This window comes from Dama dama, chromosome 23, assembly GCF_033118175.1.
Source record: "Dama dama isolate Ldn47 chromosome 23, ASM3311817v1, whole genome shotgun sequence".
Taxonomy (NCBI): Eukaryota; Metazoa; Chordata; class Mammalia; order Artiodactyla; family Cervidae; genus Dama; species Dama dama.
In genome coordinates this window covers 23,940,419-23,967,614 of record NC_083703.1, presented here as the reverse complement: position 1 = coordinate 23,967,614, position 27,196 = coordinate 23,940,419, and the positions used below count along the sequence as shown (strand labels likewise).

General features: G+C 36.5%; 1 protein-coding gene across 4 annotated transcripts in view; it reads right to left on the bottom strand.

Moving 5' to 3' along the window:
- Positions 1 to 27,196, bottom strand: part of MLLT10 (MLLT10 histone lysine methyltransferase DOT1L cofactor) — a 218,008-nt gene that overhangs the window by 106,801 nt on the left and 84,011 nt on the right. For all 4 annotated transcript variants that reach the window (XR_009690015.1, XM_061126177.1, XM_061126178.1 and 1 more), the window contains exons 7-8: positions 26,754 to 26,847; positions 24,744 to 24,839 (exon numbers count right to left, since the gene is read on the bottom strand). Coding sequence is in view for 3 of the 4 variants with exons in the window: in XM_061126177.1 (XP_060982160.1) it covers positions 24,744 to 24,839; positions 26,754 to 26,847 (190 nt within the window). In the remaining variant the exon portion in view is untranslated. The remainder of the gene's footprint in view (positions 1 to 24,743; positions 24,840 to 26,753; positions 26,848 to 27,196) is intronic.

Genomic DNA, 27,196 nt, shown 5'->3' with positions numbered 1-27,196 from the left:
GTTCTCAATTGTTTGAATCAGTAGGTAAGAGTATTGTGTATGAAGTTTACCACTATTTAAAGAGTTAATTCAACTTATTTCTCATAGTATTTAAGTTTAACCATTCAGAGCACTTAATCTATTCAAGCATGAAAGAAGACTACCACTGGCCCTGCCCTAAAAGAGAGAGCACATCAGCAAAACAAAATGTGTACAAATTAAGGATAGATGTTTTACTATAATACCTAAGACTACTGCTCCTTTTTGTTTTTAATTACTGATTTAAGTACATAAGATACCTCTCTATAGCAAGGTTAATACTTTAGAAAAAGAAAACCTAAAATAAAAGTAACAGTTTTTATTCAGACTTTTTAGCAAACTTTGTTACTATGAAGTTATTTTAACTGTGACAGATCATAAGGAATCATGTCTCTAATTCTTTGTATGGGGATGTCATATACAAGTTGAGGAGCCAAGAGCTTTGAGAAGCCCTCTAGGGCTTTCATCTTTGCCGCCTTAGTTTCTAGTTATCATGTAGAGTCAGTTCACACTTTCCTGATAGAGAGGCTAGACAGAAAAAGAGGCCCCATGGAGAAGAACTGGGGTTAACCCCTGCCTGCAGTCAGCAGCATGTCACTGGAGACAAGTAAATAAGACTACCTTAGATCACCCACCAGCCACCAGCTGAGAGCAGGCTCATGATTAGGCCCAGCTGATACCATGTGAAGGAAACACAAACTGTGCTGAGCCCTAAACACTAAAAAATGTGTACCACTAAAAATCGTCAAGTGCTTTACCAAGCAACAGTAGATAATTCAAACAAAACCAAAATTCACAACGAGGTAATAGGAGTTAATGAAAGTACAAATTAAAAGTAACACATAATGGAATTTTTGTGTTCACCAAAATAACAAATGTAACTATACAATCTAGTTTATAAATATGATCCTTGACTGCAGTAAGTTCTATATCAATACTTTTCTCCCATAAACATAATACAGGAGCCTCTCCATCCTTCTTCATGTTCTACTTCCCATACTGGGCTTTATTCATCAAGGGTACAAGAGTTGGGATAATTTTATATATATTTTATAGAGAACGATGCTGAAAAACAAGATAAACAATCTCTACGGGGCTTCCCTGGTGGCTCAGTCAAGAATCTGCCTACAATGCAGGAGACTCGGTTCAATCCCTGGATCGGAAAGATTCCTGGAGAAGGGAACGGCAATCCACTCCAATATTCTTGCCTGGAGAGTCTCATGGACAGAGGAGCCTGGTGGGCACCAGTTCATGGGGTCGCAAAGAGCTGGACACAACTGAGAGAATAACACACTCACAAACAACAGCTACAATCTTGGAGAGAACAGAAGAGTAAAAACTAACGTGTACATGTTTATGTATGAAAATGTGAATGTATGTAAGACATAATGGAATAATACGCCACTTTGGTCCTGTGTAATACACCAAGAAATATATGCTGAGATTGTAAATGTTCACTGGGAGAGATTGTGAATAGATTACATCCACAATATAGGCCTGTGAAATATGAATCAATGCAGTGTAATGACTTTCACACTAAAGAGAGAGACTGATTTTAACAGAAGAGGAAAAAAATTCAGGAAAATACTCAGTTACATCTAAATATTTAGCATATGACAAAGATGGGATTCCAAACCAGCAGGAAAGACTGAAATTATTTCATAATACTAGAAAAAGTGGTTAATAATGTAGGAAAAATATCTTATACAAAAAAAAGACAAAATTTAAACAGATTATTTTATAGTTAAACAAAAATTAAAATAATCTAAGAGGCTGAAGAAAATGTTTTTCAAAATTTGAAATTTAAAGGAAAGACTTTTCTAAGCATAAAACAAAGTAAAAGTCAAATAGAAAAGGTGGTTTTAGCTATTCAAATTCAAATACTTCTGCATCAATTTGAACATCATTAAAAAGCTAAAAACAAACTGAGAAATAAGTTAACATGTTCTGTATTTTTGTGTTTAAAATGTTTATAGATCAGTAAGAAAAAATAAACATGTTATGAAACAATGCACAAAGGACAATTCACAAAAGAAACGAGCCACTAAACAAAAAAATGTGCAACCAAGTACTGAAGAACTAATGGCAATATTATTCTATTACCTAATTTTTTTAAACACCAAAACTGTTGGATTTTTGTTTTTAATTATAAGACCTAATTACCAAGTTACAGTGAAATGAGCACTTGCATACAATACTAAAGAGAATGTAAATATGCAATGGACCATTTTAAACGTAAGAGTTAGAAACCGGAGATATATTATCCGACTAGTAATTTTATCTCTAAGAAGTGAAGGTTCAAATATAGCTTATTATACTACTATTCGCAATGAGAAAAAAGCTGTAAATAATCTAAATGTTCAACAACACAGGTGTGGTTTAAAAAATTAGTATACAACCATGTAATGGTCATTTTAAAAGTACGTTCTGAAGGAATATTTAAAGATCTGGTAAAATGGTTAATATGAGTTTCACTTTAAAATTTTATGCGAACAGTCAAGCTTGAGAAAGGAAAACAAAGCTGAGTATGTCACAGTTCCTGATTTTAAACTATACTACAAACTGTTGGTAATCAAAATAGTATGGTACTAGCACAAAAACAGACACAGAGATCAGGAGTATGGAACAGAGTCCAGAAATAAATCCATATTTATAGGGTCAACTGGGCTTCCCTGGTGGCTCAGACACTAAAGAAACTGCCTACAATGCAGGAGACCTGGGTTCACTCTCTGGGTTGGGAAGATCTCCTGGAGGAGGAAATGGCAACCAACTCCAGTATTTGTGCCATCAAGTCGGTAATGCCATCCAACCATCCCATCCTCTGTCATCCCCTTCTCCTCCTGCCCTCAATCTTTCCAGGCATCAGGGTCTTTTCAAATGAGTCAGCTCTTCTCATCAGGTGGCCAAAGTATGGGAGCTTCAGCTTCAGCATCAGTCCTTCCAATGAACACCCAGGACTGATCTCCTTTAGAATGGACTGGTTGGATCTCCTCGCCGTCCAAGGGACTCTCAAGAGTCTTCTCCAACACCACAGTTCAAAAGCATCAATTCTTCGGCACTCAGCCTTCTTTATAGTCCAACTCTCACATCTATACACGACCACTGGAAAACCCATACCCTACTAGATGGACCTTTGTTGGAAAAGTAATGTCTCTGCTTTTTAATATGCTACCTAGGCTGGTCGTAACTTTCCTTCCAAGGAGTAAGTGTCTTTTAATTTCATGGCTGCAGTCACCATCTGCGGTGATTTTGGAGCCCAGAAAAATAAAGTCAGCTGCTGTGTCCACTGTTTCCCCATCTATTTGTCATGAAGTGATGTGACCAGATGCCATGATCTTAGTTTTCTGAATGTTGAGCTTTAAGCCAACTTTTTCACTCTCTTCTTTCACTTTCATCAAGAGGCTCTTTAGTTCTCCTTCACTTTCTGCCATAAGGGTGATGTCATCTGCATATCTGAGGTTATTGATATTTCTCCCTGCAATCTTGATTCCAGCTTCTGCTTCCTCCAGCCCAGCATTAATAATCCTAAACTTCCAATTAGCTAAAATTCTGAAAATATGACAATAACTCCCAAATCTGCAGAGAAACAACCTTTTCTTTTGCTTTTCCTGATTATTTAATTTGTTCTTTCTTTACCTAAAGAGTAGTGCAGGCTTTAGAGCAGAAACAGGAAAGACTAGGGAAAGGGAGAGTACTGACTCTTTGGAAGTAAACGATCTAGGCTAGGAATGAATTATATAACATCAGAGGGTATTCATAACTGTGTGAACTATCCCCACACAGTTAAGAAATTAAAATCTAGCATAAGATATTTAATCAAGAATTAGAAAAGAGAGCTGAGCCTGGAGTTCTACCAAAAACTGCATCCTGTCCCAGTTGAGTTTGTACATTGCACCCTTGACATTTCCTCTGGAATCACCAAGAGACACTTAGTCCTCAAACCCTAGCCTCAAAAATGGTGAGAAGAGATTCAAGAAGTGGTCTTAACTGCTTTTGAACCATGGTGTTGGAGAAGACTCTTGACAGTCCCTTGGACTGCAAGGAGATCCAACCAGTCCATCCTAAAAGAGATCAGTCCTGGGTGTTCCTTGGAAGGACTGATGCTGAAGCTGAAACTCCAATACTTTGGCCACCTCATGCGAAGAGCTGACTCATTGGAAAAGACCCTGATGCTGGGAGGGATTGGGGGCACAACGAGAGGGGGTCGACAGAGGATGAGATGGTTGGATGGCATCACCGACTTGATGGACATGAGTTTGAGTAAACTCTGGGAGTTGGTGATGGACAGGGCCTGGCATGCTGCGATTCATGGGGTCGCAAAGAGTCGGACACGACTGAGCGACTGAACTGAACTGAACAGTGGAGCAAATACCTAGAAAGAGCCTCAAAAACATGAGCAAGAAAGGAAAAAGTTGCATGGCAAAGAAATTATAGCCAAAAAGGAAACAATATAAAGAGCATAACATGCAAAAGAGAACCAAATCTCTCAACCTACAAATAAATATAACTTAGCATAGAGATATTTCTCAATTATTCCATTGTAAGTAAAACTTCATTCTAATGTATGTTCAAACAAAGCACAAAACGAGATGATGAAACAAAACGGTTAAAAAAACTCAGGGATTGTAGGAAAAAATCAGGGATTGTAGAACCAAAGTAATTTTAAAACTAAAACAGAATTAGTAACTAAAATAGAATCAGCAAAGGAAAAAGAATACATTCTTGAGAATAAGAATATTGCTCTAAAAAGGGCATGAAAAAAATCATAGTAATGTAAATGAAAAATAAGCAGATATTAAAGTGTTCAGAGGGAATTCTCTGGCAGTCCAATGGTTAGGACTGGGTGTTTTCACTGCCGTGGCTTGGGTTCAATCTTTAGTCAGGGAACTAAGATCACACAAGCCACACAACAAAAAAAAAAAAAGGGGGGGGGGGTTGGTGCGGGGCAGAGGTGGGGGGGATTTAGACAGGAATATTTAACAGTTACATAAAACAATAATCAAACGTTAAATATAACTCGTGTCCCTACAGTAGAGAATTCAATGAATGGAGAACAGAAGATGTATTCAAACATAAGAGCCTATAAAATAAAAAGGGGGGGGACACGTTCTGAAAAATTCAGTTATAGAATGTTCAACAGCAAGACTCACTGTAGTTAAACTTAGCAGACTGCATGGGGGTCAGTGGGGTAGGACTGTCCCTGGTCCTCCCCACAGCCATAGTCCAGGTCCACTGCCTGAATTCTTAAAGGAAAGAAAGTGTCATCCAATGATATTATATACAGTCAAGATTCAGTTCAAAAATTAGGACAAGAAGAAAAAATTTTCCATTATGAACAAACTCAGAGAATACAGGTCTGAAGAACGTATTCTTGAAAAAAAGTTACTGAACACTAAAGCTCTGCCAATTTGAGATGATATAAAGAACTCATTGGAGAAGCTGTGGTGAAAGGTAGTGACTATCTATCAAATTTAAATTAAATAGAGAACAAATCCCTCAAACAACTGTGAGGATTGTTTACAGAAGAGAATGTCTCTGACCTGAAAAATGCAACATAAATATTTTTAAAAACAAACAAACTGGATGGAAGGAAATAAGAAGAGCACAGGGATATTGTTCACCTTTCACAGCAGGAGCTCAATATAGATTGTGAAGCACACTGTTAAAATAGTTTGCCACCAAATAGTAATTGCACAGAAAATCCTTCCTTGTAGACAAAGCCTGGTTTTCTTTGGCTAATCACTCTCTCACATCCTCAGATTTTCAAGCCCATAGGTGAACATTGAATATCTAAGTCAATTTAGATAAAATCTATCTCCTGAGCCACAGACCGCTTTAGGTCTGTGATAGATTTAGGTCAGGACAATAAAAAAGAAGAGGAAATTTTCTGTGAGATGGTGGGGAATGTTCTCTCTCTTTAAAAAGGTACTCCCTTGCAGTCTTCAGATGCTCAAGTGTTAGGTCGTGACCTCTGGAACAACTGCAGTGACCTGACAATCATGCCTAGAGAAGCCAAGAGAACCACAAGATAGACAACAAAGCCCTACCGCCATTAAATTGACCATTGTTAACCAATCTCAGAAAAGCCTCTGAGCATCCTGTGCAAAACAATAATTCTCCATTGCTTTAGCAATATTTTGTTACAATTAAAAGCATCTGAACTGGAAGGACGATCTTACTTTTCAGTGATTTTTTGTGTGCTTCAGTATCTCCACAATTAAAGGTAGAAGTTTAAGGAAATAATATCTGTTGGGATAAGGAAATTTTTTTTCATTTATTTTTATTAGTTGGAGGCTAATTACTTTACAATATTGTAGTGGTTTTTGTCATACATTGACATGAATCAGCCATGGATTTAGATGTATTCCCCATCCCGATCCCCCCTCCCACCTCCCGAGATAAGGAAATTTTATATGAAGTTCATTTTATCTATTTGCTTCACTTCTATAGAGCCAAGTAAATCTAAGTTTAACATTTTTTTAAAAACCAACAGTATTGCACCATTTTAGTAGTCTTTATTGTTCTAACCATCCTTTCAAAATCTATTATCTATTTATATAAATCTGGAATGTTTACTTAGTAGTAATGATGGATATTTCTGGATGGTGAATTCTGGAGTGTTTTTTTTTTTAATTTGCATTTTTAAAAATGCTTTGCCTTGTTTTAATTTTTTTTAATAATTACATATCCCTGGTGGCTCAGGTGGTAAAATCGTCTGCTTGCAGTGCTGGAGACCTGGGATCAATCCCTGGGTCGGGAAGATCCCCTGGAGAAGGAAATGGCAACCCACTCCAGTACACTTGCCTGGAAAATTCCATGGGTGAAAGAACCTCACAGGTTACAGTCCCCGGGGTCACAAAGAATCAGACATGTCTGAGCGAATTCACTAACAAAAAGAATGGGCTAAAATGAAGTAGAGACAGCTAGCTATTCACCAAACCCATTTCTTTGCCTTATTCAGAGTATAACTAAACATTTCCCAGTTTCCTTTGCAGTCCAATGTGGCATTTAACTGAGTTCAGGTCAATTGTAATCTGAATGAAAAATGAGGTGTGCTGCCTCTGGGCCTGCTCCTTAATAGTCTTGAGTACTGAGTGTCTATGCTCCTTTCTCTTCCAGGGATTAATACAAGGGAACACAGCAGACACAGAAGCAACACTGAAAAGAAGGCCAAGAAGCAAGAATGGAAGGAACCAGAAGTCCTAACTCATGGCTTGTAAGAAAGCTGTTAATTAAGAACATCTGTTTTGGATGTCGTTGTGAATGAAAAATAAACAATGTATTAATTCTCATAATCTGAGGAGTGTCATATGTTAGAGGAGACAACTCTTTATGTCTTACAAATAAATAAGGCATCATCTAAACCATCTTTTCAAGGTTGTTTGTATAATGATCAGACTTAAAAGACAGTATGTGTACCTTAGGAACAAAGGGCAGCCACATTTACTGTTACAAAAGATTCAGGTGCCCTAAGCTTAGAGTTCTTCTACTGCAACAAACTGCACGAGCAGCTGTCATCTGGCCCTCTTTGCTCTGCCCTATGGAAACTGGGTCTTGGGGGAATTGTGCAAAAATACTGATTCTCTGGTTACTTCTACTGCTTTAAGTAATAAACTATACTTTATCTCTGATCCAAAATTCTCTTGTCTTCTAACTGGTTACCTTATAAGTAGGGTTTACCTTATAAGACCCCTTTCACAGTTCTTGACCATCTGGTGATAGGAATTTAATGCTGTTAAGAGACATGGCTTTCTGGAAAAGGAAGGATAAGGGCTTCAAGGGCCAATTAATGGGATATGAGGGAAGCCTGAGGAAATGACTAACAAACATATTGAGCAAACTGTATGGTCAATAAAGCAGTAAATGGTTCTTCATTTTATTGTCTGATAATGAGGAAGAACTGAGGAGGTGGCTGCTAAAATCTCCAGGTTAAAGGATATTATTATACAACACAGGGAATATAGCCAATATTTTATAATAACTACATAAACTTTAAAAATTATAAATCACTACATTGTACACCTGCAACATATATAAGATTATACATCAACTATACTGCAATTTAAAAACAAACAAAAACCTTCCAGGTAGGAGATTTTCTCACCAATCTGGAAGTTGGCTTCAGTTTCACCCTACCATAATAATAACTAATTTCAATACTGAGTCACCCTCAGTGTACAGAAGGTTCCAACCTTTTCAGATAACAGTTACGGAACTGCTTATCTACACTGAGCATGAATGGAAGCAAACTGGCAAGCAATCACTGTGGGCAGAAACAAGGTAAATCACAGGAATCCTGGTCCCCTTGGAAAATGCAGGTGGAGCGGTCTGTATGTTAAGGAATAATGGACAGTTGGACTGTCTCACAGCTCAATACCTCCTTCAATTTATCCTGCCAACATTGAATTCATTTAGAGATGACAATAAAAGACTTCAGTTCTGTTTTTGTTTTTTTTTGCAATGGATCCTGGTTGCTATAAGGCATCTTTGGTCCTTCCTCTCACGGAAATTTCCCAGAGACAGACCAACACTTTGTGGGAAACAAGGAAGCTAACACTGTCCACCTTTAGTGCCCCACAATCCCAAGGGTAGTGCCCCACCCTTTTTTGAAAAGCAGCTATGAGCCTGCCCATGGGTTCTTTTCAAAATCAAACCCATGGAACAATGTAGCTCCTGAGCATATGATGTCTATTATTAATAAGTCAGACTAAACCATGTGGCAAGGGCCCAAAAATTCCTCACTTGTCAAATGGAAATGGTATATTCAAGAACACAACTGGCCTGGCCCCAGCAGCATCTCAGCTTCATATTAAAAAGTGGCAGCTACCATCATTCTTGTCACCTCATGCAAACCTACTTGTTTAATGCAGATCTCAATCCTTTAGGGCCACCTGACTCACTAGAAAAGACCCTGATGCCGGGAAAGATTGAGGGCAGGAGGAGAAGGGGGCCACAGAGGGTGAGATGGTTGGATGGCGTCACCGACTCAATGGACTTGAATTTGAGCAAACTCGGCAAGACAGTGAACGACAGCGAAGCCTGGAGTGCTGCAGTTCATGGGGCTTAGTTCACTGACTGGTTCAAATAAACTAAAACCAAATGATGTGCAATGGGTTGCAGCAGCTATTCAATCTCAGTACCTGCTAAACTGATCCAAAACTATATGTCATCACTGCACTAGGAGGCAGAATTCAGCCATTGTCACAGCACCAGGCAATATTTCTGTGGAAGGTGAAACAATGCTATCAAAACATGTTTAAACCCTAATATTCAGATTCTGTTAAGCATGTTACCTTAAAAGACAAAAAGCACTTCACAAATACAAATATATTTACTTATTCTGGATTATCCAGTAGGCCAAATGTAATCACACGGATCCTTAAAAGTGAAAGGAGGAGTCAGAACAAGAGAATCAATGGAAGATTTGACTATGGAAGACTGATCAGAGTCGCAACATTGCTGGCTTTCAAGAGAAGTAGATCATGAGGCAAGGAAAGTGGGCATCCTCTGGAGACTAAAAAAGTTAAGGAAACAAACTATGCAAACACATGAAGGAACTGACTAATAACTGATTTAATGCTCACTTTAACTTCTTTCTGCCTGATTAACAAGTGTATCCATTTTCAACATTTATTACTAAATACTTTTCTTCTTCCAGGGATAAAAGTCCTTACCATCTCTTCTCAATGCCTCATCAGAGATTATCCCTTTCTCATGACCTGAGCAAAGCCCTCTTACTTCATTAACATCCTGTGCTCCAGTTTCATTTTCCTCTTCGCCTATAAACGTACATGTACCTACTACATTATAGTCAATGCAACTAAAACTATAATTCCTCCCAGATCAGTTCTTAATTATTCAAAAGTTGTCAATAATACTACCTTTATTTTACTACCCTCATACTTAAACCTCTGGGTTTGTTTAAAAAGCATTTAACATGGTTTCACTGTGTTCAAGAAACCATATTAGGTTGTGTGGGGAAAACAGTAAAATACAAAACATAGGGATCAGTTCTGAAACACAACATAGAGAGTTCCCTGGCAGTGCAGTGGTTAGGCTTCCATGCCTCCACTGCTAGGGGTCCAAGTTCCATTCTTGGTAGGGAAATTAGATCCCAGATGCCATGCAGCATAGCCAAAACACACACACAACCAAAAACACAAAAAAACCCAACAAAAACCAAAACACAATTTGGCCTGTCAGTGAAACATACACTAATGAGAACCAGTAGTTTAAAAAAAAAAAAAGTGAAATGAAAAAAATAAGAAAATCACATAAAAAATATCCACAGCAAGAGATACAGTGTGAGTCACACAAGACAAAGTGCACCTTCACTAGAAAGCCAGAACTGAGTGTTGGGTCTGAACTAAGATGAAGTAAGAAAAGAGGCAATGGCACCCCACTCCAGTACTCTTGCCTGGAAAATCCCATGGGCAGGAGTCTAGTGGGCTGCCGTCTATGGGGACTCTAAGAGTCGGACTCGAGTGACTTCACTTTCACTTTTCACTTTCATGCACTGGAGAAGGAAATGGCAACCCACTCCAGTGTTCTTGCCTGGAGAATCCCAGGGACGGCGGAGCCTGGTGGGCTGCCGTCTACGGGGTCACAGAGTCGGACACGACTGAAGCGACTTAGCAGCAGCAGTGGCAAGAAAAGATGAAACTGAAAAGTGAAGATCATTTGACAAAAGAATAATTGGAGCACACATAAAAATGTTTTAAAAAAGAAAAAAACAAAGTTTATTTGGAGGGAATGGGTAGAATATGACTCAAACAATTTTTCCCTTTTGTCACGTCTAATGTGTTAACATCTCAGTCCAGTCCAAGCAAAGGCTCATCACTTAACTCTGGTGACTCTTTTCTACTACCAAATCAATCTTCTCGTTTTAAAATATTAATTATAATGTACAATTAAAATATTAACAATTTCACTTATTTGAATCAAATACCCTAACCCATTTTAAAACTCCAAATTCATATTTCTGCCTTGAAAATGTTTATCATTCCACCATACCCAAAGTGACTAAAATCAGCATTATCAGTTTCTCCTTTTTATAATGTTTACTCATTATAATTAATAATTACAATGCTTGCTTTTCCCTCAAGACCCTACCTATACTTATGGTAGCATGCCCCTAATCAAGACTACCTATAACAATCCATCACCTCCAATACACCTTTACCCTCGCCCTATTACTACCAATCAGATCCCAGGCCTTATAGATTTTATTGCTTCAATACCTTGACTATCATTTCCCATATCTTTTCATTCATATAGCTATTAAATTCAGTTTAGACTTCATTACTAAACATGAACAACAAGGCTCTTTTATTTTCTAGAGCCATGTTGTCCAATATGCTACCTACTTGCCACATGTGGCTATTTCATTTAATTAACAGTGGTCTAGTCTAGAACTTCACACTAAATCAAAAAAATTTATATTTTAATATACTCCTCTCACTTTTCCTCTAATGTAACTATGAGACAATAATTGATACACAGTTTATTAACAATAATCAGCCCCAAGAAGATAACAAAAGAGCAAAAGACCAAATAACTTATTACAATGAAGGAATAAAACTACTGCTGAGAAAAGCAAAAAAAAGAAAAATAGTAAGCATTGTTAAGGATGTGAAGAAACTGGAACCCTGGCTGGTAGAAATGTGAAATGGTAGAGCTGCTGTGGAAAGTAGTATTGCAAAAACTCATTAAACTCATTAAAAAAATAACTTTTAAAAAGTAGAAAAAAAAAAATTAAACTCAGAATCAAGATGTGATCCAGCAAATCCACTTCTGGGTATATACTCAAAAGAGCTGAAAGCAGGGTCTTGAAGAGATATTGTATACCCACCCATGTTCACAGCAGCATTATTCATTCACAACAGCTAGAACGTGGAAGCAAATAAGACTCCATCAACAGATAAATGAATAAGCAGAATGTGGCATATACATACAACAGAATATTCCACTCATACGAGGAATCTTGAGTAGTTAAATTCCTAAAAACACACAGTAGAATAGAGGCTGCCAGGGGCTTGGAGGGGAGTGGGGACGGGGCGAGTACTCCTTACTGGTTACATATTTTCAGTTATGCAAGGTAAAAAGAGTTCCACAGATGTATATGGTGGTGATGGTCTCCAACAATATAAATGTATTTAATGACACTGAACTGCACATTTAAAAATGGTTAAGATAGTAAGTTTCATGTTATATATATTTCACCATTTAAAAAATTAGGGCTGATAACTGCTACAGAGAGAGAGAGAGAAATCTAGGGCCCCATCACTACACTATCATGTATCATATCATATCCCAAGAATTCAAACAAGCTCACATAGAGAAAAGTATATTAGCTGGAAAGAAGCCCCAAACTGTTTATATTAATTCATTCTGTCGATACACCACTTACTTTTTCTTTATCCATTCCCTCACTTAATTGAAATGCTACAACTAAGACTGAGATTGCCTTCTCAGCTTAAAAATAGGCTACAGCAGAAAGTACACAGAATCACTTGCTTTTAAAATACAACTATTATGATTATTATGTCACAAACGATTCAGTAAAATAGTAAAGTATTATAAAAGTACTTTGTACTATTTTTGTACTATTTCAGGTTAAACTAACATTAATCAGTGATGAAACTACCTCAAACAATTAGGTAGTTGATACAAGATTAACATATAAAAGTCAACAGTCTTGGTACTTCATTGGTGGTCCAGTGGTTAAAAATCGGCCTATAATGCAAGGTACATGGATCAGGGAACTAAGATCCCACATGCTCCCGTGTGTCCCATTTCCCGAAGCCTGCAGTCTCTAGAGCGCATGCACTGAGTCTGCAGGCCACAGTGAAAGATCCCACATAACTGTGCTAAGATCTGAGGAAGACAAATACATAGATAAATATTTTTTAAAGTCAATAGTGTTTATAAATAGACAAAAGAAGATACAATAAATATAGAAAACCCCTTTTAAAACAACAAGAAAGAAATTAGCATAGTGAAAAAAAGGAAGATAGTGGCCAACAGACTAGTTTTTCTGAAACTCCATACAAAAACAGACTATTTAGAAAAACTAAAAACCCATGGAATAACATTTTACAATAAAATCAAATGCCAAAGTACTTCCATGAACCCCAAAATACAAACAAAGTAGAACAAAAAAACTACAAGATCTGCACAATAACAGCATTTGTGAGGGGAGAAGGAAGCCACAAGACAACTGCAAAATCATCAATGGTACCTACTGCAAAGCATCAAGGGCTGATTTGAGGACGACAGCTGAAACAAGAAAGGGTTTTGTACCGGACAACTAATAGATAAATGCAAGCAGCCCCCTCTAGGAAAGACTGAAGTGATGTCTCAAGTTAACCTTTCAGGCAGGGATTAATTCTCGGGCAGAGACTTACTTCAGAGAGAAATGGTTCCTAAACACCATCCCCAATGAAAGAATATGATAGAATGATGGCAAAAAAAAAAAAGTTATGATGCACTGTGAATACACCATTTAGGTGGTACTTCTCACAAAAGAGCTGCACAAGACTTAGTGACTAAACAACATAAATTTAATCAAAGGGAAATTAAAAAGACAAATCCAAGTTGAGGAACCTGCTGCAAAACAACTAGTAAGGAATCTTCAAAAATATCAACATTGTGAAAGGTAGAAAAGCCTGAAGATTATGTTAAAGAAAACTAAAGAGACATTTAATACTTGATTGAATCTTGGATCAGTTTCTTCTAAATCGGCTATAAAGAACATTACTGGGACAACAGTATATTGGACATAAACCACATAAAGTAGATGCTTTGTAAACATTTACTAATTTAAACACTAATGTCCCTTTTCTTCATCTATGGAAAAGGAAATTAAACTACATAGTGTAACATAGGAAATAAATATATTAACAAATAGATTTACTATTAAGGGAAAAAACTTGTTATAATCATCATAATACTATGATTTTAGAGAGTTGGAATATAACTCTAAACACCTAACTGAACTTAAGTCTTTACATTATATGTAATATCAACCTTACAAATATTGTAACTCTATTGCATATAAAGAAATTAGCCTTCAGCCAATTTAATTAGACATAAAATTCCATTTCGTGGGCATGGCATTTAGTTGATACAAGCAAGATAATGTTTATACTGAATACCTGAATTCAAGCAAAATTTCAAAAAGACTATTCACACCTACTTGTAACTTTGTCTATCTATCCACTTTTAACAAAGAATCTTTCCCTTCTAAGTTACAAGCTGTTTATAAATCTCTTCCCCCCCACCCCAAACACTAATCTAATTAAGAACGTCCTGGAACAAACTAAAGGTTTCAAGAGAGATTCTTTGTATTAGCATTCTATTAAGAACATGTGAGAACTTCAACATTCGTACTAAGATCAAAAATAAATTCAATTTGTAATACACCTGATTTAATCTAACTTTTAAAGAAATCTGATTATTAAACCTCCAAGTAAAAGGCAGAAAGACTTAGGTGGAAAAAAAAAAGATTCCATAGACTGTGGAGTCAGGCATGCCTGGTCTTAAATGATGGCTCCATCATTTATTAATCTGTATCTCATTTTCTTCAATTTAAGTCTGAATTTGGCAATAAGGAGCTCATGATCTGAGCCACAGTCAGCTCCTGGTCTTGTTTTTGCTGAATGTATAGAGCTTCTCCATCTTTGGTTGCAAAGAATATAATCAATCTGATTTCTGTATTGACTATCTGGTGATGCCCATGTGCAGTCTTTTCTGTTGTTGGAAGAGGGAGTTTGCTAAGACCAGTGTGTTCTCTTGGTAAAACTCTGCTAGCCTTTGACCTGCTTCATTTTGTACTCCAAGGCCTAATTTACCTGTTACTCCAGGTAACTCTCTTGCCTTCATCATTTTGCATTCCAGTCCTCTATAAAGAAAAGAACATCTTTTTTGGGTGTTAGTTCTAGAAGGTCTTGCCGGTCTTCATAGAACCGTTCAACTTCAGTTTCTTCAGCATTACTGGTTGCAGTATAGACTTGGATTACTGTGATATCGAATGGTTTGCCTTGGAAACGAACAGAGATCATTCTGTTGTTTTTGAGATTGTACCCAAGAACTGCATTTAGGACTCTTATTATTGACTATGAGGGATACTCCATTTCTTCTTAGGGATTCTTGCCCACAGTCATAGATATAATGGTCATCTGAGTTAAATTTGTCCATTCCAGTCCATTTTAGTTTGCTGATTCCTAAAATGTGAATGTTCACTCTTACTATCTCCTATTTGACCACTTCCAATTTGCCTTGATTCACAGCCCTAACATTCCAGGTTTATATAATACTGCTCTTTACAGCATTAGACTTTACTTCCATCACCAGTCACATCCACAACTGGGTCTTGTTCCTGCTTTGGCTCGATCTCTTCATTCTTTCTGGAGTTATTTCTCCACTGATCTCCAGTAGCATACTGGGCACTTACCAACCTGGAGAGTTCATCTTTCAGTGTCCTATCTTTTCGCCTTTTCATACTTTCACGGGGTTCTAAGGCAAGAATACTAAAGTGGTTTCCAATTCCCTTCTTCGGTGGACCACATTTTCTCAGAACTCTCCACCATGAACATTCACTTCATGCAAAGATGGTAACATTTCATGCAAAGATAGGCACAAAAAAGGACAGAAATGGTATGGACCTAACAGAAGCAGAAGATATTAAGAAGAGGTGGCAAGAATACACAGAAGAACTATGCAAAAAAGATCTTCATGACTCAGATAACCACGATGGTGTGATCACTCACCTAGAGCCAGACATCCTGGAATGTGAAGTCAAGTGGACCTTAGGAAGCATCACTACATACAAAGTTAGTGGAGGTGATGGAATTCCAGTTGAGCTATTTCAAATCCTAAAAGATGATGCTGTGAAAGTGCTGCACTCAATATACCAGCAAATTTGGAAAACTCAGCAGTGGCCACAGGACTGGAAAAGGTCAGTTTTCATTCCAATCCCAAAGAAAGGCAATGCCAAAAAATGTTCAAACTACAGTACAATTGCACTCATCTCAAACACTAGCAAAGTATGCTCAAGATTCTCCAACCAGGCTTCAACAGAACGTGAACCGTGAACTTCCAGATGTTCAAGTTGGATTTATAAAAGGCAGAGAAACCAGAGATCAAATTGTCAACATCCGTTGGATCATCAAAAAAGCAAGAGACTTCCAGAAAAACATCTACTTCTGCTTTATTGACTACGCCAAAGCCATTGACTAGGTGAATCACGACAAACTGCGGAAAATTCTTCAAGAGATGGGAATACCAGACCACCTGACCTGCCTCCTAAGAAATCTGTATGCAGGTCAAGAACTAACAGTTAGAACTGGACATGGAACAATAGACTGGTTCCAAATTGGGAGAGGAGTATGTTAAGACTGTATATTTTCACCTTGCTTATTTAACTTATATGCAGAGTACATCATGAGAAATGCCAGGTTGGATGAAGCACAAGCTGGGATCAAGATTGCCGGGAGAAATATCAACAACCTAAGACATACAGATGACACCACCCTTATGGCAAAAACCAAAGAAGAACTAAAAAGTCTCTTAATGAAAGTGAAAGAAGAGACTGAAAAGTTGACTTAAAACTCAACATTCAGAAAACTAAGATCATGGCATTCGGTCCCATCACTTCATGGCAAATAGACTGGGAAACAATGGCAACAGTGACAGACTTTATTTTCTTGGGCTCCAAAATCACTATAGATGGTGACCGTAGCCATGAAATTAAAAGACGCTTGGTCCCTGGAAGAAAAGTTATGACCAACCTAAAAGCAGAAATATTACTTTGCCAACAATGGTCCATATATCATAGCTATGGTTTTTCCAGTAGTCATCTATGGATGTTTAAGAGTTGGACCATAAAGAAGGTTTGCCTGAAGAATTGATGCTTTTGAACTGTGGTGTTGGGAGAAGACTCTTGAGAGTCCCATGGACTGCAAGGAGATCCAACCAGTCTATCCTAAAGGAAAACAGTCTTGAATACTCATTGGAAGGACTGATGCTGAAGCTGAAATTCCAATACTTTGGCCATCTGATGTGAAGAACTGACTCACTGGAAAAGACCCTGATGCTGGGAAAGACTGAAAGCAGAAAGAGAAGGGGACGACAGAGGATGGGATGGTTGGATGGCATCACCAACTCAACAGACATGAGTTTGGGTAAGCTCCAAAAGTTGGTGTGGACAAGGAAGCCTGACATGCTACAGTCCATGGGGTCACAAAGAGTCAGACACGACTGAGTGACTGAAGTGACTGACTGACCTCTTGTTTTTGTCTGCCCATTATTTTGTCCCTTAGGTAAGTTTCCATCTCCTTGTGACTTTGTGAAGACTTTCAGCCACAGTATTGCATCACCCCTGACTATAACAGTGCGAATGTTAAACAGTAAGGCCAGTCTTAAGTGGACAAGCCTAAGGGTCTCCAAACATTCTCAGTTCCAACGGCTTTCACTTAGATTCTCCTTTAGTATGCTATAATCACATCTTGTACCTAAAAAATGGAAGAATCTTAATGTACTTGCAAGCTAACAGTGAGTGCTGTTAGCACTCACATGGGTGCTAGAAGAAAATGTAAAGACTTGTGGGCTGGACACACGGAGCTTTATTACTCATAGCAACAGCAGTAGCCATAGTGTCATCATTTGCACTGTTCCCACCCAATTCTGACAGAATGATCTGAAGGAGCCCAGGTAACACTTGTACACACAATGGTTTGCATTTCAGGAGAGGAACTTTTGGTTTAGGGAACCCAGTGCCTGCCAAATGCCCCAGGAAGAGATATATCTCTGTTATCCCCCAAGAAGACACACAAATCTGCCTTGCTCTGGATGGTGCTGCCATTTTCCTACACCGTTTATTATATAAAAATTCTTAAAAGATGTGTACAAATGTGAGAGACCCGTAGAGAGCTGTCTCCCAACAACTGATGTCAAAACACACCAACAAAATATTAGCCATTATGCTCGACTCTAATTCACTATGCTCTAGTCACAATCTTGCAGTTGACTGACTCTGTCACTTGTTCTTGGGACCTCATTGAGTTCTTTCAGACTCTTGCTCCTATAAAAGTCTTCCTACACTTCCTTCCCACAAAACTGTATGCCTTCATTCCCTAGTTTTGCTTTAAACACTTTTGAAAACAACTTGTTTCCTTATCCTAATACCCAATCCGCCTAGCCATATTTCCCCTAGGATTCTGCCCCCATCTACCTTCTATGCTCCATTATTAGGTGACCAAGTTGTAAGCAGACAGGATAGAGCATCCTAGAGAAAGAGAACCAGGCATGGCTTTCTTGGCATAAGAGAAGCCATTTCTGGCCCAAGACATTTAATGATCGAGGCCTGGTTGCAATGCTTGCCCTTGAACAGGTCTCCGTAATTAATGATCTTAAGGGAAGTGAGGGAACAAAGGAAATGCAGCCAAGAAACTGCGTTGTTCAGTGACAGAACAGTCCTAGTTCCTCCTAAAGAGGTTACATACAGTCTGATACCTGTCTTCAAGAGTCCTGCAGGAACAAACGACCCCGACCCCTCCGGCGATGGAGCACAGAGTAACGACATGGACCCTCCCGGAGTCCAATCAGCTGAAACCTGAACTCTTGCCAACCTTTGCCCCAGTTCCATGTTGACTTCTCCTCTGCTCAAGCTCCTTCGTGAATATGCATGTAGCCTCAGCTTAAAACTTACCCAATTTTGCTACTTGAAGAGGTAACGCTTTAAGAGAGATCACCAGTGTTCTCCTTACTTGCTGGAAATAATAAATAATTCCTTGTCCAATGGTTGGCTTGATTGTGTCTTTTGGCTCCACACCCACTAAAAGACTAACGCTGTTTTTGCGTAACAGCGTTACTCACATACATGCCACCACTCCTTTTTTCCACCCCTCCCACCTCCCACCAGTACTCTTCTTTGTGCATTACCATATCTTAATCTTATGTATTCCTCCAGTTATTACCCTACTTCTCTCCTCCTCTTAAACTCCTTAAAAGAGCTGTATGTATACTTCTTCATAAGTACTTTATTCATCTACCAAATTCACTTAGCTTCACCTCTCCATCATTACATGGAAACTCCTTCTCCTCAACAACTTCTTTAGTATTAATCCAAAGTACATACAGTCATCCCTCAACATCCACAAGGGGTTGGTTCCAGGGCTCCCTCCCTGACAATACTAAGGTCCATGGATGCTCTGCTGCTGCTACCAAGTCACTTCAGTCGTGTCCGACTCCGTGCGACCCCATAGACGGCAGCCCACCAGGCTCCCTGTCCCTGGGATTCTCCAGGCAAGAACACTGGAGTGGGTTGCCACTGCCTTCTCCAATGCATGAAAGTGAAAAGTGAAAGCGAAGTCGCTTAGTCGTATCTGAGCCTTCATAAAAAACGGCATAGTATCCACATTTAACCTACACAACCTCCTGTGTATTTTAAACCACCTCCTGATTATTTATAATACTTAATAAAATGTAAATGCTATATAAATAGTTGCCTGAGCCCAGCAAATTCAAGTTTTTCCTTTTGGAACTTTCTGGAATTTTTTCCACAGTTGGTTGCATCCACAGATATATAACCCAATGGGTAAAAAACAGGCATTCAACTAGGGGGATGGGAACCTATGCGTGCACACACCATGTGACATCTGAGGCCAGGTCACAAAAAATACTGTAGTTTTTACTATGCTCTCTCTTATTCTGGGAAAAGTTAACTCATTTGACGAAAAGCTACGTAATCATAAGGACACTCAAACAGTCCTACAGAGAGGTCATGCAGCAAGAAACTGGGGTTCTTCCTCAGCCAGCACCAACTTACTGGTCATGTTATTAAGCCATCTTGGAAGCATACCTATCAGCCTTAGTCAAGCCTTCAAATGACTGTATTCCTGCCTACATCTTGACTACAATCTGATGAGACCCTGAGCAAGGCATATCTAGCAAACTCTATCTAAATTTCTAACTTAAAGAAACTACGAGATAATAAATATTTATTATAATTTTAAGTCACTAAATTTTGGGGTAATTTGTTATGCTGCAACTGGTAACTGATACACATTTTTGTTATATGCACAGGATGCTACCATAACAACAACAACAACAAAAACTAAAAATGTAGGAGTTTCAAGGAATTAGTGGGCAAGATCTGGAAAGACTTTGAGGAAATGATGAGTGAAAGCCTAATGAGCATGGTAGAGACTATTCTCAGTCTTTCAGGGAGCTGCTAAGGAAAGCTAAAGGAGAAAAAACATTAATGTAACTGAAAAGTAGAGGAAAGGGGGTTCTAGTTATGTAGTAACAAAGTTTGGCAACATTGGTGCCCTGAAGGAAGTAAGTAAGTAACTAAAGTTGGTGCCCTTGGTAACATAAAAAAGAGAAAATGTACTTAATGTATGACTTAAGTAAAGAGATTTTTCTAGGTAATATGTTAAAAGTGTAGTCTTTTTACTATTTATAGTAAAAAGCAGTATAAAGAAAAACTAAATTGTGAAGACCACTGACAAAAAGGAACTAATACTTTCTGGTTTTAAAAATGTCAGTCCTTCCAAACAGCAATCGATACTTAAGGACTAGCTTCCAAACAAACATAAAACGTAGGCTATTTCAGAAAATGCCTGTGTGAGAGCAAAGCCAACTGTGTGGCTGTAAAACCCATTGTTGGAATCTGGGAGAACCTGAAACAACGTCAGGCGTTAGGATCACAAAAGACAAAGAAAGAAAGAGGAAATATTCCAGACTGGGGAAAAAAATGAGAGACTAGAACAACTGAATGCAATGTGTGATCCTGGACTGGATTCTGAACCTGAAAACAAGTTTCCTTCCTTTAGCATGGAGGACATCCAACCAGGATCTGAAGATCCAATAGTTCTGCAATAATGTTAATTTACTGACTTTAGAAGGCAATCATGTAGGAAGTTTCTCTTTTTATTAAAACTATACACTGAAGTACTTAGGCTAACAGCATTATATTCATAATTTACTGTCTAAAGTTCAGGGGAATAAAGACTACACACAGAAAGTGAGAGGAAAAGAAAAGGAAGGGGAGGAGAAGGGAGGACAAGAAAAGGCTAATGGGATGAAATGTTAACATCTTGAGAGTCTGGGCAAATGGCACAGAGAAATAATGTGTAGTATTTTTGCAACTCTTCTCAAAATTCTTAAGCTACTGTAAAATTAAACATTTGGGGAAAAAATATGTTAATCATTCTGACTGGCTGCCCAACATAGAAAGATAAAACTAGCATTAGTTATAAAACTCCTCATTGAATGGCCCCTTCTTAATTAATCACATCTTCTGTCACTCTTTAGCTCCACCACACACACTCCCAAATATTCTAAATTACTATTCCTGAAAAGCCCTGGCCTCTCTTAACTCTTTGTACATGTAGAAGCTGAAAGCTTTAATGTGAGTGAAAGATTTCTAAAGGGAAGTACAAACACAGGAGGAGGTGCTAGGTAACTCTCAAAGGTGAAAATTTAAAAAAAAAAAAAAATAGAGAAGTAATGACAACCCTGTGATTAAGGGTTTTGTACTCCTTACAAAAAAAGAGGGAGAGTTTTACTCCTCCTTTAAGGAACACAGAAGTAGCCCAGTACTCTTCAAAGAGACAAAAATTCCTAAACAAACGGGAAGTCCAGTCAGTTCCCTGAGGCTCACAAAACACCGACCAAAAACCCATCTCCTCCAACCTCCCATGACACCTTAACAGTACTTATTCTAGCAGTAACTCTGTTTATCTGTTGCCAGTTATTAATAACAGAATGGAACCAAGGGCAAGTAAGAGGGTAGAATACAGGGCAGGAGATAAATCCCTTTAACTTAGTAGGGGACAGTTGGATTTCTGTCATATCTAGTTGGAACTGAGTATATTTCCATAAGATACACTACCACTAATGGTAATATGGATATAAAGTACTGTAAGCCTAGTTCTATACTACTAATACATTATAAATTAGCATTGATGAGTGGGAGGAGGATAAAGTGAGGATCAAATGAACTGATACAGATTATCTCAATACAAGAAATAACCACTGATTTCAAATCGATGACCTCCAACTTGAGTCTTCAGGAAAAAAAAAAAAAAAATCCTTTCTGAAGCTGGGAGCCTCAAATACAACCACATGTCTCCAAATCTGATAACACCTTTTCATTTCCTAACTCTCACCCACACCTGGCTCTTCAGCAGTGCTTCTATAAACACAAAAATGCTAGGCTTAAAAAAAATTCTACTTTATAATGAACACTAACTAACATTAATGGGAAGACAGTCTTCATAAACAATAATTCATGATCCAAATTGTTTCATGATTGAATTAAGCCTCTTCTATACTAAACATAGCTTTTAATTCATTTCAAACACCTATTTTAAAACTATATATGCCGATTTTTAAATTTTTATAGAAACTGTCCCTTATTCAAAGTTGAATTTCACCAGTAACTTCTCCTCTTTCCCTGCTGTCATTTCACAGTTAATAACCAGTGGTAATACACCTTGGTCCACACAGAAATTCTCTGAAAAGCAAAGGCTTAAGAATTTTTTGAATTTTCTTACAATTATATATAAGAAGTTAACATAAATTGATTTCATTTTAAAATAAGTGTGTTAGATAACACAATATTTACTATTAAATACTCTTTATCAACATAAATATAACAATAAATATGTGCAAGAATGAACGCTGATAAAAGAACTCACAGGGAATATGATTCTAACATATCTTGTGAACAATATCACCAAAATTCAGTTCATAATATACAGTATTTTACAACACTAAAATCTAAATAGATGATAAGTACTATCTGTGAAAACATTTTATAACATGATATGCATATTTTCAAGACAACCCTACTAGATGTTAAAATCTTAAAAGAGGTAAGGAGGGATGAAGAGAAAGAGAGCCTATAACATCCGATTTCTACAGCTATTAATATATCATCACTTAACATCAAGATACCATAATTAAAAAGTTGCCTCTCAAATATTCCCAAGGCAAGAAAACAAGTTTAACAATAATAATCTCACGGTCTTTATAGATTATCAAGAAATCTCAAATTATTAGAAAATAAAAAGTACAAGTCAATTTTAAGTGTGACAACAAAATCAAATTGTACTAAACTCATATGTCCTAAAAGTAAACTTCAAATAGTATTTACTTACTAATGAAAATAACAACTGCTAGAATTTAATGCTAAACAAGTTTGACTAAATTCATTTTTTTTTAATCTACTATCCAACAACTGCAAAAACTCATAACATGAAAACTTTAATTCATTCCTCGAGAGAAAGAAGATTAATAAATATAGTCATCCATACTATATTGATGAAACACTGTACTATATTTAATAACTATGCTCTATAAATAACATGGCAGGGCATATATCAAGATAAATGTGGTCATACAGCAAATACTTCTTTAAAGAAGAGAATGCTCAAGAAATGGCAGACCATAAGACCATCATTAGTATGACCTCCCTCTTCACAATTTATAATAAGCCCTATCTAAGACTTCATCATTCACAATTTAAAAGCTTAAAATTTCACAATGCTTGTGACAAAACCTGCTAATTAAACTAAATCTGCCATTTTTCCATCAGCAATGCAGATAATAATAGACAATAAAATCAAACCCTACTGTCATTATCACAAAACTACTCCGTTAAATAAGAACTCAAAATGAATGTGTACTTGCTACCTAAGATCTAACAAAAACATATAAACCTAACAAATGTTCTGAAGGAGAATATGAGGTTATAATTATTATTCACTAATAACTGGAAAATTAAATTCAAAACAAAAAGAAATTAAGCTTTCAAAATATTTATCTTCAAAAAAGAAACAAATTCTAACTAAATTCAGATTTGTTTTTAATAACACTAGCATTTTAATTGCACTCCCAATCCCGTTTTACAAACATGAAATTGTTACGTGATTCAGTTTTCAGCACAATCTGCAGAAATATGTTCCCAACTAGTTGAAACCAACTGCTTAAGAGTAATACTCTTTTCTAACTGCAGAAGTTCTTCACTTTGTTGAAAACAATTCACAGTTGTATCCTTTTCCTATGTGGGCAATATGTTCTAATAATGATTCTATAGTACTTATTAGTTTACTAAAAAATTACTCATATCCTTCACAATAAGTAAAATGTAAGCAGAAAACAGGTAAGTCAGAAGACGACAGATTAGTATTTGGCAAGCTTTTAGTCTTTTAAATAAGTGACAAAATATTATCAAATAAATGGTATGACATTTGATGATTAAAAAAATAATAAACCATTAGCACCACGGGGCAGTGGGGTGGGGGGCGGGGAGGAGAGTCAAGAATATATAGAATTTCAAAATCTTCTATATTACAAGGGAAAACCTGATGAGATTCTTTCTTACATGTGAAATGAGTTAATAATATCTAGCAATAAACCATTATTACTAAAGTGAATCAAAGATTTCAATAGATAACCAGAGTAACACATGTAAGAAACTGCTCTCATGCCTTCAATCAAGTTTTTAATATTTCAAATTTTCAGTTGAAATGGGCATGACCATATTCACAAATATGGAATACTATTTTAAACCTACTTTTTGACTTAATACGCAGTCAAATATTTTCAGTACTTCAATGTTTTCATTCAGCTATCAAGAACTTAATTTTATCTAAAAAAGAAAAAAATCTATTAAGTAGATGTGCTACATATTTAGCAACAACAAATCCACTTACTTTTTTCTCTTTCTCATGATGTTTATCCTGAGAGTGAGAGGAAGAATCACTTAAACTTTGATCATATGACCTATTAGTTCCCCGTTTGCTCTTTTTCTAAAAGAGAAAATATATATACATATAGGTATATGTATATAAAGTTTTAAATCTTGTTAGGTTAAAACCAATTCAAGTGTGAAATATTTTAAAATGTCTACTGAAGGAAAAAAAAGGCTATTTCAAACTACATAATCCAATTCAGACACCATCCATATATTATCTATTTCATTATAAAAGAATAGCCTAAATCTAACATTAATGCCATATTTTTGTACATTTATTAAAATGTGTGAAAACAGACAATATTTTCAAATAAGCAGTGGCTTATTTGTCACTTTATTACAAAACCACCTCATTACCGAGATCAACTATAGTTTTCAATGTCTGCTTTAAAATATAAAAGACATTTCAACAAAAAGTAGAGAATACCATATTGAAGAAGGATGCCAAGACCAGAAGAAAAATTTTTAAGAGTTACTTTATGCCAGTAGGAAAAGTAAGAAGCCTTTTAATCTCACACTTTCAGTATTAAGGCATACTATTTTCTAAAAATTTGTCTCTGCAGTTCATATAGAGGAAAAAAAAAAAAAAGGAAATGTCAGCATTAGACTCATGCATTTTTCAAAGCAATACTAAAAGTAACACACATTTCTGTTTAAAAGACTTACACAGATTCATAATAAAGTATGACAGTGAGAGTTATTTCAGGTGTTAAAACTTGGTGGTACCATAACTAATTAGTTTAAACTAGATAAAAATGACTATAAAAGATGATCAAATTCCTTGCAAACACAGAGCTCATACAATCTAATTAAATTATTAAACAGACTTTTCCCCAGTCACCAAAGAGGATAACAGCACATTAATAACTAACAATGAAAAAATTCTATTTGCACAAATTCCAAATCCCATTTTCATTATTTCTATATTTTATCTATATCATCTCTGATTTAGAAAATGAAGATTCCAATATGCTTTTAGTATCCTAAAGTAAATTTTCAATTTTACTATCTCAAAATTTCTCCTAGAAGACTCTGATATTCTTTGGCAGTCATTAAAAAAATAAATCAGTAAGTATATGTTATTTGGTATCTTCAATATCAAATAATATATATACACACTCTCAATACTTTATATGCAAAAGCCAGAATACTGGAGTCATAAGCTGCTCATTTCATGAAAAAGAGTTTCTTTTCTAAAAAAAAAAAACAGCCCTATTCAACAGAAGAAAAGGAACAATAAAAAATAACAAGAAGACATTAAAGAAAAACAAAGAAGCCTTCAATTTTCACTATACAAATATGGTATCAACTAAAGACTGAGAAACACACAATGGGGAATTAAAGAAATACTGATCCTTCAAAGGAACATAGACACAAAATATACAATGATTAATCAAATAGTACTAACTTATCCATGCTACTATGGAACAGTAAAGACTAATCAAATCTAAAATATTCCCAAAGTTGTCTTTAAATATTTCTTTCTCAAGACCTTTAATGAAGAAGCTACAAAAGAACCTTGTTTCAGTGTTACTATCCTCCAAGCAAATAAAAATGAAAACAAGTAATAAAACCAGTAATAGTAATAAAGCAAAAAGATGTGAAACAAAGTGACAGGGAATCACAAATTACATAATCAAATGTCAAAAATTAAGTTAACTGAAAACAGTGGTAAATTATAAAGAGCTCTTTACACATTTTTATTTTCTGCTAAATGTATACCAACAGTTACTATTAACTATTAATATATATTCTAAACTAGTGTATTTTAGAACAGTCACCCTTGTAAATGAACTCAAGCAAAGCAAAATCTTCTAAATCTTCTAAAACTACACAGCTTTTAATTCCCAACAAACACACTAAGAAAACTCAATCTGGAGCAAAAGCAACCCCCAAAAAAGGGATGCCTTAAGACTCAATTCAAAGCTAATTATTATAATTGTAAATTAAATTCAAGACAGATTCTTACCAGCTTACTAAAATGGTATTTACAGTAGCCACAATATTGGACGTTATCTGCACCGTTACCTTCCTCTTCACAAAGCAGTCCGGCAAACTGAGCACTGAAAAGAAAAGCCGAGGACATCAACAAGGTTTAAACCACAGTATACACATGTGTGTGTGCATAAAACATCTCATGTGTGTGTATTTATGTATATGTGGATGTGGATATACAAACGTAACACTTAAAATTCAATTCCAAGCACACAGGTATCTCGTAAGAGAAAAGGGGAAAATAAAAGGCTTTATTCTAGTTGAGACTAAGAACATTCCACCCCATCTTTTGATTGCTATATTTTTAAGGCTATACACATGGTTTAAAATAAAACTTTTTATCCATCTCTAATAAGGATAGAGATTTTTGCATGCTTTAAGTCACCAAATAGACATTAAATTTCTTGAAAGATATCC